The following is a 13,751-nucleotide window of genomic DNA, read 5'->3' on the forward strand; positions in this document are numbered from 1 at the left end:
TGCAATGGGATTGAATTTGAAACAATCAGCTGATGAAAAGGTTGGGGTAGCATTGGGTTAGTTTCGGTCCGGTCTGGTCAACCCAGGCATGAGATAATCAACGAGCGAAGAAGTAAAATCCCGGTGTTCCATGGTCCAGTTATCCAAATCGTTGATATTTTATTTTATACCATGGGCCACAACACGGACAGCTCTGATACTCCAGAGTCTAAGATCATAACATCAGATCTTTGGGGTTTTTTTCAAGCCACCAATTGATGGCTAGATTTTTCACATTTATGAGATTTTTTGTAGCCAGATCATCTACAGTAGGTCTTGCAATATCGGCGGTCAGGAACTTGAAGCCAGTTTCTACATTATTGAAAGTACCTAGGACTTCAAGCTTTTTTTTCTTTTTTATAGCTTATTAGTACACCCCCCCTGTCAGTTCACACATCACTGTCAGTTCACACATCACTCATTGCCTACAACTTGAAGCTAATTTCTACATAATTGAAAAATCTTAGGGTCCATTTTGGTAGGGATCCGGCAAAATCAGGATTAACAGGCCCATTCGGCCCCAAGCTAGTGGTCGGTGGCTGAAAAGTAAAAAAATCGGGACTAAGGCCTCTTTTACCCTCGGTTTTGCATCAGTTACTCAAATTAAAGGCTTTAACCTCAGCGGCTAAAAATCCTTACATTTTATTATTATTATTATTATTATTTTTATAACTTCGGTTATTCAAAATGTTACTAAATTTAGCTTCATTGTCCACAACTGAGGCTAAATTCAATTTTTAATCTCAATTCTCGAGAGCCTTTTAACTAACCAAGGCTAAAAGACAGATTTAGCCTATATTGTCATCAACACAGGTTAAATTCAACTATTAACCACGATTCTCAACAACCGACATTAAATCAATTTTTTTTTTTTTTCAATTGATGCTAAGAGAGGCTAAATTCATCTTTAACTTCGGTTTCTGCCAGCAGAGTCTAACAATTTATTTTATTCTCAATTACAAACCTAAATATTTGTTTGAAATCTGATATTACTGCAGGGGGCGTTCCTAAAATGAATCCTTTGTAAGAAATTGAAAATATCACTTTACAGTCCACGGAATTAGAGAATCAGAAGAGAAGCATTGCATAAATGAGGGTAGACAGAAATTGCATCAACGTGAGGGAGTAAAGGGCTGCTCCATCACTTGCATTGGTTGCGTAGGAGTAACTGCAAGCACAACTCTCGTCATGGGCTTTCCCTTCTCTGTCAGCTTCAAAATACCCAAGAATATCAACCTATATAAAACCACCATCCCAATCAAGATAGCAAGATCGACCCACTTGGAGTAGCCCATCTCAACCTGCCAGATGCTTCTCAAGATCTCATCCCCAGTGATAAAGGGTGGCCCACCTTCTTGGTTGTTAGGGAATGTCAGGCCCATAAATTCATTCTTGTAGAATCCTTGGCTGGCATACTTGTGGAATGCAATGTAGTGCATTGGATATCTCCAGAAGAGCTGTGGAAGATCGTGTGGCAGCCGGTAGAAGCCGCTGTTCAAGATCATCACTGCTTGGATCCCAGCACCTGTTATTATGCCCATTAGGAAATCCGGGACGATGCTCGCAACAATCATCATCAGGCCTTCAACCAACATCATGCACACGAATAACAAGAGAGTGAAGAATACAAAATGATCGACTCCTCTCTGAAGGCCCACCAGGAAGTAAGCGATGGATCCAGGGAGCAAAGATACAAGTATCAAGTAAGGAATGGAAGAAAGTGTGTTACTGATGACAAATGCGCCCACTCCGTAGTGGCCGTTCAATCTTTCCCGTTCAAATATCTGTAAATGCAGCCATTTGGAAGAGGAGCATGATTTATAAATAAGCAATAAATGAATTTACGCCTAGGGCTGTGTTTGGATGCGCAATCAGATTGAATTTGAAGCAGTCAGTTGATCAAGAGGTTGGGGTGGCATTGGGTCAGTTTTGGGTCTGGTCTGGTCAACCCAGGCATGAGATATTTACTAAACAAGCGAGAAGTAAAATCCAAGCCAGACCTGAGTTACCAATTGGGGATAAGAACTCAAATTCAAGACACCCACAGTCCAAGAACTGCTAAAAAAAAAGGATAATGTGAGTAGGCCTTAAACTGCATTTCCATTCTTTTGAAGTCTGAAAATATAAATGCAATTTGGAGCCTAAACCGTGGGTGTGAATGCACTGAGGGAAATTGTAATTTGGCCATTTCTGCTTTTTCAGACTAATAATCGTGATTCAATTAGATAGCGCATCCAAACACACCCTAATAAAGTTTTTAAACATTCGCTAACCTTCATGTCCTCCACAAAGGAAGGGAATCCGCCAAGTGTTATAAAAGTCATGTATGCAGCTACAAACATAAGCATTGAGCCTCTAGCCTGCAAAATTCAAAAAGTTGTTGGAGATTAGACAAAGTTCCTTGTATTACTGTGCGGACGAGGGATAAACAAAAAAGCATAAAAGTGAATCATTTCATCATCTCACCTGAATAGACCCAAAATCATCGCCAATGTCGTAGTAGATAGCACCAAGACAGATACACATTACAATGTATATCATGAAACGGAACCAGTAGTAGCCCAAATCCCTGTTCTTGTTCACAAAGGACCTTCTTGTGAGGACAAGAGACTGCATGAGGAGGCTTGATTGGCTTCCTCTCTTCTCCAAAGCTCCTCCTTCCTACAAAACAATGGTTAGGCCCTTTAACCTGAAAAGTTTCTGTTTAGTGGGTCATCATAGATCAATGGTTTTGATCAAACCAGACTGAATCTAGCAGTTAAATCTTCAATACACAAGCATGTTAAGAGTGATAGGGTGTATGTCATTACAAAGGATGGTTACACCTTCCACCCTTATCATTTGCCTGGAGTCCTTGTAAGTATGATGTTTGTTGGGGTGTGGAGACTACAGAGTAGGACTCTCATCTCTATTTTTAAGTAGAGCTCTTGGTCCCCAAACCTCTCTCGTGTTTTTGCACTAAGAGTCCCATCTACAAGTGCATCTAGAAAAGCAAAGGGAAGAAGTTGAAGAGATCAAGCTTCTCAAATAAACATCTTATTGACAATGAACAACAATCCCGTCAAATTCTTGTTACCTTACTCAAGTACAAATTTCTCTGTTGGACCCAAGTAGTCCCACCCAAGATCACATCAGACCAATGGACGAGAGGGACCACTGTCGATTGTTCATAACTCTAAAATCACTTGGATATAATGGCCATAGGCATCTGATTAAGATCCTGCAAAACGGACAGTAAGACCATTTTTACTCTCTCTCTCTCTCTCTCTCTCTCTCTCTCTCTCTCTCTCTCTCTCTCTCTCTCTCTCTATATATATATATATATATATATATATCCCTTTTTCAATTTCCCCTTAACCTGGTGGCTTTTATATTTATATCATGGTTCCAATGGTTTCTGAGGATTATAGGTGGCCCACGTAAGAATTTGAACCAAGAATGAGATGAATTTGCAATCTGCATTGTCCTATTAACATAAATAACATGAAGAAGAGGAGATCAAGCTTTGCCACATTACTCATGATTTCTCAACAGAGCATTAAGGTTGTCTGCACCACTATAGTAACGAGAACAGCAGCAGCAAGAACAATCACAGAAGCAACCACAATAGACGTAGATTGACTTGATCATTGGCTTACCATTTTGCATATCTCAGTGACCTGCTGAGATACTTGTTTACAAGTGAGGGATGACTTGTATGATTTCACGAGGACATCGATGACTTCGGCAGTCGACTTTGTACCAGGGCCTTGTTCAATGTCCTAATTCACCAAAATGAAGAGATTTGAGGTTTTAAAATGTAAGAAATTCCATTGGAGGCAATGAATTATAATCATAAGTACACACACAGCGAATGAGAGAAAATCATATTTGCCCTCACCTCATCAAAGTCTTTGTTGATTGTTCTGAGGAAGTGATCAGAAGGGTTCCTCAAAGATGGGCATGGAAAGCCATTCAATGCGAAAAACTGCCAAAGTTCCGAATAATCAATCGCTTCTACTAAGTACTTTTTAATGTATTCTTATTGTAAGAGCAATGAACAATGATACAACAAAATCTGGAACGTCTAGATTCATTATTAATGGTGCTTATTAATGAAAAAAATAAATAAATCATGTCTTTCGTCTACTAATTAAATAAAGATGACCCGTTTAGTGTCTTATGAGAAAACGCAAAATTGCCATTATCAACATGATATTGATCGAATCCTAGCCGTCCAATCACTGGCCCAAACATGAATGCTTCAAAACTGTTAGTGTATATTCGTGTGCTCTTATGGACTGCCTTGCACTTTCTACCATATATGCTTGCATTCTATAATTGCTTATATACTTATCAATTTTGTAACTTTTACTCATTATAAATTAATGAAACGGGGGAGGAAGAAATCATCCCAAAATTCTCTTAAACTCTCATGTATCAAAGCCGCCTAATCTGGGTCCTTAAATTCGATGGATTTTATAAGCCAGATTTTTGAGATCGTCATCCATCCATCGTATTTGAATGTGATTATCTAGCCGTTGGTCAACTAGCACCACCTGCTTCTTCCGGCACTGCTGCACTGCTAAAACCATCAGAAACCCTAACCCTAACCCTACCCTCTTCTTCTTCCACCAAAACCCATCTTCCACGCACATCCTTCGGCAGTGATGATCCAATCAATAAGACTTTGGCACCATGGCCCATTTAACGTTTGACAACCATCTACTATACATGTGTGTGGAGGAGATTGGGCATATTGTTGGGGAATCACGAAAGCACAAGGAGAAGAATCAAGAAAGTACTTCAATCGCAAAACTAAGTTCAAACACAAATAAACCGAATTTTATATGCTAAATCCGCAAAACCACAGCACAAAGTGACGGTAATGCACTATGAAAGCAAAAAATTATAAGAGATAGAAACTACCAATTCGAACAAGCCTCGAATCTACTCCTCAAGCCCAAGCTATGCACTTGAAACCCCTAGGAACGAATTTAGAAAACCTAGAATACCTTTATATAATCCCAAGTCCCGATTACACCCGATGCATATAACCCTATATAGTATCATAATCGGAATGGGAAACAAATCTCTCACTTATGCAATTTTGCACGCGCGCTCGATGACACCTTCGATGAGACTTCGATGGCATCGAATACCTTCAATGGCATCGACTAAAATACCAAAATGTTCCAGCGATAAAACATGAATTTTTCGATTTTTTTTAATGGCATCGACATTTGTTCAATGTCACTGAGTGGTCTGTTGATGGCATCCACATAACCTTTTCTTTACATATTTATAACATCAACAATACATGTTGCATTCTATATTGTCTATAAGAAAGGCACGGATTCCCAGGCAAATAATGCAGAATTAATCAGACAAGTTAGGTACCTCATTAGCCGAAGAAACAGGGCCAAAATAAACTGTTCTACCAGCAGAGAGAAGGCAGAGATTGTTGAAGAGCTCGAACACTTCGCTGCTAGGCTGATGGATGGACGCGATGATGGTCCTCCCACCTTGTCTAGCAAGGCTCACGATCCGACTCATGACATGGTACGACGCCGCGCTGTCGAGCCCGCTCGTCGGCTCATCCAGGAACATGAGCTTCGGGCACATTAACATCTCTATGCAAATGCTGACCCTTCTCTTCTGTCCCCCACTAAGTCCTTTGGTAACCCACCCTCCAATCCTCGTATTCATGGCATCTTGCAATCCCATCTCCTTTATCGTCGTCTCCGCTCTCTGCTTCTTCTCGGATTTGGGCATCAAGTCAGGAAGTTGGAGCTGAGCTGAGTAGTAGACGGCTTCTCTAACCGTCAGAGTCGTCATAAGAGTATCATCTTGGGTTACATAAGCCTGAATTAAGAAACAAATTATCATGGTTACAAAACCTGGCTAGTGATTTCCAATGCCGCCTTGCAATTTTTTAAAAATTCGCATCTGATTATGGAAATAGTTTGAGGGAGATGATCCAGTGCTCTCAAAGCACTATTAGTGATCATGCTGCTAGTTGAGTTGGAACACTTACACAGTCCAATCCATTGATCTAGACTGTTCATTAGGTCCAGCGCGCATTTAATGGGATACAATACAAATTTCACACCGATCTGATGAATGTAAGTATTTGATCAATGGTCTTTATTATGGTCAGTCAAGAAAATTTACAGAAATAGGTCCAATCAACAATCTGATCCATCTATTTGTTAGTGCATATCATGGACTGGTTATGATTTTAAAGATTCACTTATGTTAGTTATTTGTAACTATCCAAACCATGGCTTCGGAAATGGATGGCTGTAGAAATTAAAACCAAATCAGAGATAGATTGGATCATCCAATCAGTAAGATTTTTTGTAGGATAGACTATGAAATGTGTGTTAGACTTAATGGACAGTTCAGATTGACCAAGCGCACTGTCCAAGTTAACTGATGCACCTAAGAGCACTATAACTTATATTCCTCTGAGAGCACTGGAGAATTTCACCTGGTTTGAATGACTGGTTTACTTACTGAGGTCCCAAATGCAAGTGTTTGCTTTCGGCCATTGATTAGGATGTCTCCTGATTGCCGGGTGTTAGCGCCTAATCTCCCTGCAATTGAGTGTTGATTAGTTACTTAAGACGTTCAATCAAAATATAAATTCTAGGGAGTGTTTGGATTGTGAGTTAGTTTACATTAAGATATATACCCACGCCCCAAGTAGCTTATCTTGTTTCTTTCTTATTATTAGGTGGATAAGTGAGTTAGGTAAACAACATGCTTATTAGCCAAAAAAAGGAAAAAGAAAAAAAAGAAAAAAAAAAAAGAGAGTAGAAAATCATGATTAGTTTCCAATACAATATAAGTTTATCCCTCGGGTTTGTTAGTTTGTTAGGTTCAACCATAACATCCATTGTCTATCATCTGGCCCAACCTTTGATATAGATCATTCATTATGTTGGCCCGCCTTGGCCTTGTCTTCAATGTGAACCATCCATCATGTGAGGCCCACCTTCAATGCAAGCTATCTATCATTAGGGCCCACCTTGAATGTGGGTTATCCATCATGCAAGCCCACCTGTGAACCGTCCATCACGCATAGCCCAACTATGAAGTGGGACATTTATCTAACAGGACCCGCATTGGATGTGGATCATTCATCATTGGGGGCTGACATTTGATGTGAACTATCCTCATATAGGGGCTACCCTAATATAGGTCATCTATCATGTGGGCCCACCCTGATATAGGTCATCTATCATGTGGGGCCCACCATCAATGTTATTGTCCATAATGTGGGGCCCACCTTACTATCCACAACCTATCACGTGGACCGTCCATCATGTGGGCCATCCATCATGGGGGGCTAGCCTTGGATGCGGGTCATTCATCATTAGGGCCAACCTTTGATGTGAACCATCTATTATATTTGGATGTGGATCATTCGTCATTAGGGCCAACATTTGATGTGAAGCGTCCATTATATGGGGCCCACCTTGATGTGAGTCATCCATCATGTAGGGTCCATCTTCAATGTTATTGTCTATCATGTGGGGCCACCTTCAATATCCACTGCCCGTCTTTTGGAGCCCACCTTTGATATGGATTGTCCATCACGTAGGTCCCAAGTTCAATGTGGGTCATCCATCATGCGGGGCCTACTTTGGATGTGGACTATTCATCATTAGGAGTCCACCTTTGAAATGGACAACGCATTTTATGGACTCACCTTGACGTGGTCTGTCCATCATATAAGGTTTTTCTTTGATGTGAATTGGCCATCATGTGTGGGTTCCTTTGACATGGACCATCCATGGCACGGATAGAGAAAAGTTAAAAGTTAAAAAATAAAACAATAAAATCTCATAGAAATGTGTCACACTCAGTGCATTAATTACTTTTACAATAGTGCTTGCCAAACGAAAGTTTAGAAGACAACTTTGTGCTGCTCAATGGCTCAATGGTAGACTGAGTCTCTTCCAACAATGACGCTAGGGATCGAGTGTCCGTGTGGATGGCAGGTGTAATGTGAGTGTAAAAAAAAAAAAAAAACGTTGGAAAGGCAGCTTAATAACCTAGATAAGTTGAAAAAGCTGTTTGCTGGGGTGTGGTATTCGGATAAGCCCAGTGAGGGTGTTTGGCGCATGGTACTGGGAAGGATTAGGTTGGATGAGATTCAAAAAAACATAATTATTACTTATGGCAGGGTTTGTTCTTAATTCTATGTTATGCTTATAATACGGTGGTACATTGAATGGATACACCCATCATCATTTGAAACTATTGAAAATAATACATGTGTTATATCCAAATAGTTCATCCATTTCATAATCTCATTTTATGGCATGTGCCTAAAAACGAGGCAGATCCAAAACTTATGTGGCCCCAAAGAAGTTTTCAATGGTAGGTATTCAATTCCTGCTGCTTTCTATGGCGGGGTCCACTTAAGCTTAGATCTACCTAATTTTTTGGACCATGCTCTAAAATGATCTCAAAAAATGGGTGAACGGTGTGGTTAAAGCCCACACATCATGGTAGGACCTACATAACTAGCTAACATTGAGTGGAATTGGCACTGGACCAAATGCAATTCCATCTAATCTAATTCCAAGCTTTTCCTGGAGTGAAATTGGCACGGGACCAAATGTAATTCCATCCCACCTAATCCCATCTAATACCATGCGCCAAGGTGCCGGATGTTCTCACCACCATTTGTACTTCTTTTAATGGTCACATATTTAAAAGGTAACAACCCCATTAACATCACATCATCTCATGTTCACGAACAGGTTTTCCCAATCTCACCATCATTCCTCCTTTTTTAAAAAGGTCTCATTTTTAAAAGGCAAGGACCCCATTAACATCACATCATCTCATGTTCCTAGACAGCGCCGACTCATATAATAATTGAGTCTAGATTTCAACCGCCTTGAGTATTTTAATTTGGTGGGATTTGGGTCAGCCATTCCGGTCAGGATGAGGACCCAACCCATTTAATAATTGGGTCTATATTGAGCCTTAGAAATAAACCTTAGTACACAGGCCGATTTTAATTTCACTCAAGGTTGGGTGTCTACAATATTAATATCCATGCCGTCCATCCATACACCCCGTGGGACCCACCGCAGCTAATTGACAAGCCACAAACAAATGCTAACTGTGAGTGAAACTCATAACCCACGAATCACATAAGAAGATAATATTAACCGTGTGAATTTATTTTTCTTTTAACCTTGATTTATCCTTTATTTTACTTTTAACCATCCGTCTTCTGGCAATTACTTGGATGACTGAGACTGATTAATCAGTGCGATTTTAAATATATGCTGGCCCTCACGTTTTGGAGGTCTAGATAGCCATACACCCATTCCCCCATGAAGGAAAATAAGCCACCACATTTCTAATGGACGCAAAACAAAGATAAAGAGTCTAGCCCCTCTCCACAAAGTGATTTCCGTGGGGGGTGTGCCTACAAACAACGGAGTACCATGTAAGGGAGAACGTGCATAAAATCTATATCATCTACCAGGGCAATACTTCATCTTCACCTTGGAAACCAAAATTGAATTGGTCCAAGACTTAAGTAGGCCTTACTAAAATTAAGGAAGAGTTGAGATGAAATGCCTTCCTTTGAATGTGTGTGCAGTGGCCATGTAGTTTATATATACCATTCATTCCATTCATATTACTGTTCTTAACACGAAAGAGATGGCATCCAAAAATCATACTATTTTGAAACTCAGGTGAACTACAACCCATGAATTCAGAGGTTTAGGCATAATTTATAATTTTCCTCATGAGGTTTACTTGACTTTTTGGATCAGTGTCATGTTTGGTATCAAAGACTAACTTTGGGTGGAATACTTACGGAGAGGGTGAATCATAACCCGTAAAGTCGTCCATCCACCTCAGTGAATAGCCACACCATGTCCCCACTTCTATTATTTTAGTAAAAGCACGAAAAAAATTACTAATTTTTATTGAAAATATATTAATATAAGAAATGATTAAAAACACTAATTATTTTTTGTTCTAGTAAAAAATAAATAGCGTAATCCACAGAGTAATTTATTTTTTTTGTGAGAAATTTCCAATCTTAGGAGATGTAGATATAGAAAACGAACTACATGTACTCAAATTTAATCACAAAAAAGTAAACTACTAACATGTTGATGGGCCAAAGATACAAATCAACATCCACACAGTATAACATAAGCTATACAACGTGTATGCATGTGTAAATTAGCATGTAACATGGGCTACATATGACTTATATATATATGCACGTTCCCACGGTAAGCTCCCATGAGGTCGAGCTGTGTGGGCCCCACGGTGATGCATGTCGACCATCAACACCGTGCATTTGATGGGTCCCCTCTAAATTATGGGATATCCCAAAAATCAGCCGTATATGAAACTCAGGTGGGCCATACCATCTAAAATCATGTGAAGACATGCCAAAAACATATAAAAGCACTTGGTGGGGCCCACCTGAGTTTTGAATGCTGCTGAAACTTGGTCTGAACCCTCATCCAAGTGGGACACACATAATGGATGGTCTGGATTTGCAAACCACATCTCGGTGGGCCCAAAAAATGATTATGAATGTTTTAATAGTGCACGGCCACTCCCCACTTCTATATGTGGTGTGGCCCATAAAACTCACGGATTGACTTGATTTTTGAGATCTAGAACCATGATGGAATGGTGCATCTGACTGATGGGGTAGATGTTTGAAACACATCACGGTGGGGCCCACACAGCTCGACGTCATCGGACGGTCCCATCAGCTCCAGCGCATGGTACCTTTTCCATATATATATATATATATATATTGAGAGCTATGTAGTGCCAACAGTAAGCTACGCTCACTAGTGCTACATAGCGTAAGTTATGTAAAACACTAATTTAGATAAACTGAGAACATCGTAAAGAAGATTTTGGTTGGCCCACATTCAACTCCATGAGAGATCTTAACCATACGGTCACAGATCATGTGCTATTTATAATAGTACGTGAACATAGGTTCCAATCATTGCACCGTCTCAGCATGTGAGCCCAATAATGGCGCAACACATACGACAAAGGCAAAATAAAATTATCTTTGTCGAAGTGATTGTAAAAAGTGGTTATTTTTATAATTGTTTTTTTGGGAAAACGATTATAATTCATAAAATAGGAGATTTACAGTACCTTTGGGCAGGCATCGCAGAGAGGACGATGCCTCACCAATCATATGAGAAACATGAGCTACATTCCTCTCAAGTATCCTAAGCCTACTTGATCCAAAAAGACAAGGCCTTAAGCAATATCAGGAGATCAGTCTGGGCGGAAAAATTGGATTTAGCTTGAGAGGCACTACCTCTCTTAGCCAGGTGGTCGGCTATCACATTAGCCTCCTTAGGAGTGTGAGCAAAGAAAATGTCTAACATGCCTCGCAAAGCCCCGACCCTCGCGCACCAATAACGCAAGGACCACGCTAGATTTGAGTTGGCTGACAGGATATGTGACCACGCTATATTTTTTATGATCTTAAATATAAGCTTCATCGCTATTTACTGACTTATCTATGGTGTAAATGAACTCCAGATAGAGTATAGGAATGTACATATCCTGTACTCTAACAAAATACATACACATCCTATATTCCAACGACTGCTATATTATTTGGATTATGATGCCAAAGTTATAAAAATCGAATTATAATTACCTGCTAATGCATCGAGAAATGTAGATTTGCCGCAACCAGAAGGACCCATGACGGCCAAAACCTCTCCAGGCTGAGCATAGCCTGTGAGGCCTTGAAGGATCCCTCGGCAACCAGCTTTTCCATTCGAAGTCGTCACGCAAAGATCCTCCCATGTCAAGAAAATGCCGGGCTCTTCCGACCCAAGTCCATCGACATCCCACTTTCCCCATTTTACCTTTTCTTTGGCCGACAACATCATTGTTCCATTCATATCTTCGGCTGGCATGGGCAGTAGTGTTACCATTCCAACCTTCATTGTAGTGTTCTTGAATTTCATATCTACTTGGGTAGATGGCCGATTATATATGGGCCTGGAAGGACTAGCTCTAAGTTGAAGAGGAAGAGAAGAAGCACTTGAAGGGAAGAAGCCTTCTACGCCAATACCATCATTTTGTTTATCATCTTTCTTCATTTGTATCTTGTGTCCACTGCAAGGTGATCTTGGTGGGCCTTGAACGGGTGTCCACCTCTAGATGTTAATATCCACGGTAACTAGAGAAGCCATGTTATCTTGAGACTCCAGGCTAGAGAGAGAGAGAGAGAGAGGCAGTCACAAATATCATCCAGATTTTGAAAATATCGGGATGTTCTCGTGACTAATCAATTAAGCTATGACGTCACGTTCATAATAATCTTGCATTTTTAACTTTTCTCCGTTTCATCGCAGAATTACGTGAATTTTAAAGTTACTTGTTAATATTGTACTATTTACAAAATCTCTTCATTTTACAAAATTATCATGGCATTATGATGGAGGGATGGACATGATGAGGTTAGTCGCGGTCTTCTTCAGGGGATAATTACTCCGAAATCACTGAGCTTCTTCGGACTCCTTATAAAGATTCCTCGAATCCACGAGGAAAATTAGAAAAATAAAAATAAATTGATTGATGATAAAAGCAAATTTACAATCCTTTAGATAATGATACTACACCTACGAATAAATTCAAAATCAAAATCCCACTCAAACTCCCTAAAAAGAGTGACTTATTATAGACAAACATGACTTCCATAGACTTCATAGTTTTTGGCCAAAAATAGTAAGTATCCAATTTGGCATAACCATGTTATTCTCCTAATTTTTCTAAGTCATTTTCATGTTGGGCACCACTCCTAAAGTTCAAAGGATCAAGAGTTATGATCGATCTAAAACTTTAAATAGTAAAAATGAAATTAAAATGGACTTTTGATTGTGGATCTAATGGAATATTGCAAATCTGGCATGGAAGTTGGCTAAAGTAGCTTCTTGTACCCCAAAATCATATATGGTACATTTAATAACTCATTCTAGTTTGCAAGATACACATGTTTTAAGGTTCTAACGGTCATGATCACTTTCGTCTTTGATCGGGCCTTTTTTGGTCCATTTTGGCCATGAAAGTGTCCATGGCCTGCTCTACATCACATTAACAATACACAACATTATTTAACGTTTTAAATAATTCATTAAATAACCATATATTGAAATGTTGGAATTATTATTAATTTACAATAAGTACTTAAAATTTTTATTTTTAACAAGATTTTTAGATAATATCCCATAAATAACCTTGAATTATTTATTTATTTTTTTTTTTTTTTAAAAAGTGCACAAAATTCATAAGTAAAGAAATTTAGAAATAGTGGAAGTTTTTATTTAAAGCCTATATTGGCTAACTACCCTATTAATTAAAAAAAAGATGTGTCATCAATACAATTTTATAACAGGCGAACCCCATCGCGTCAAATGCAAATGTATTTATGAGATAGGTAGAGTATTTTGTAATTATTTGATTTCATAAATGTTGCAGGAGATAGGTAGAGTAATTTATAAACATTGTACAATTAGACTGTGGATCCTCTGTTTCCAGCGCACCTTGCCCATATCCTTGAATTTAATTGGTCCACGTCATTTGTACCAACATTGGCAGATGAAAAATGGGGTTGAGAACTCTCAACTATAGGTCAGAATGAATTTACGAGATAGGTAGAGCATTGTGTAATCATTTGATTTCAT

General features: G+C 39.2%; 1 protein-coding gene across 1 annotated transcript; it reads right to left on the reverse strand.

The window, feature by feature from the left end:
• Positions 1–943: 943 nt before the first annotated feature.
• Positions 944–12,129, reverse strand: LOC131242326 (ABC transporter G family member 1-like). The gene is made up of 8 exons (XM_058240902.1): positions 11,717–12,129; positions 6,538–6,617; positions 5,419–5,883; positions 3,920–4,006; positions 3,678–3,800; positions 2,506–2,700; positions 2,313–2,399; positions 944–1,823 (listed from the first exon to the last, which is right to left on the reverse strand). The coding sequence occupies exons 1-8, from the start codon at positions 12,030–12,032 to the stop codon at positions 1,152–1,154; spliced, it is 2,025 nt and encodes a 674-aa protein (XP_058096885.1). The 5' UTR covers positions 12,033–12,129; the 3' UTR covers positions 944–1,151.
• Positions 12,130–13,751: the final 1,622 nt, after the last annotated feature.

The sequence above is a fragment of the Magnolia sinica genome, chromosome 4 (assembly GCF_029962835.1).
Source record: "Magnolia sinica isolate HGM2019 chromosome 4, MsV1, whole genome shotgun sequence".
Classification (NCBI taxonomy): domain Eukaryota; kingdom Viridiplantae; phylum Streptophyta; class Magnoliopsida; order Magnoliales; family Magnoliaceae; genus Magnolia; species Magnolia sinica.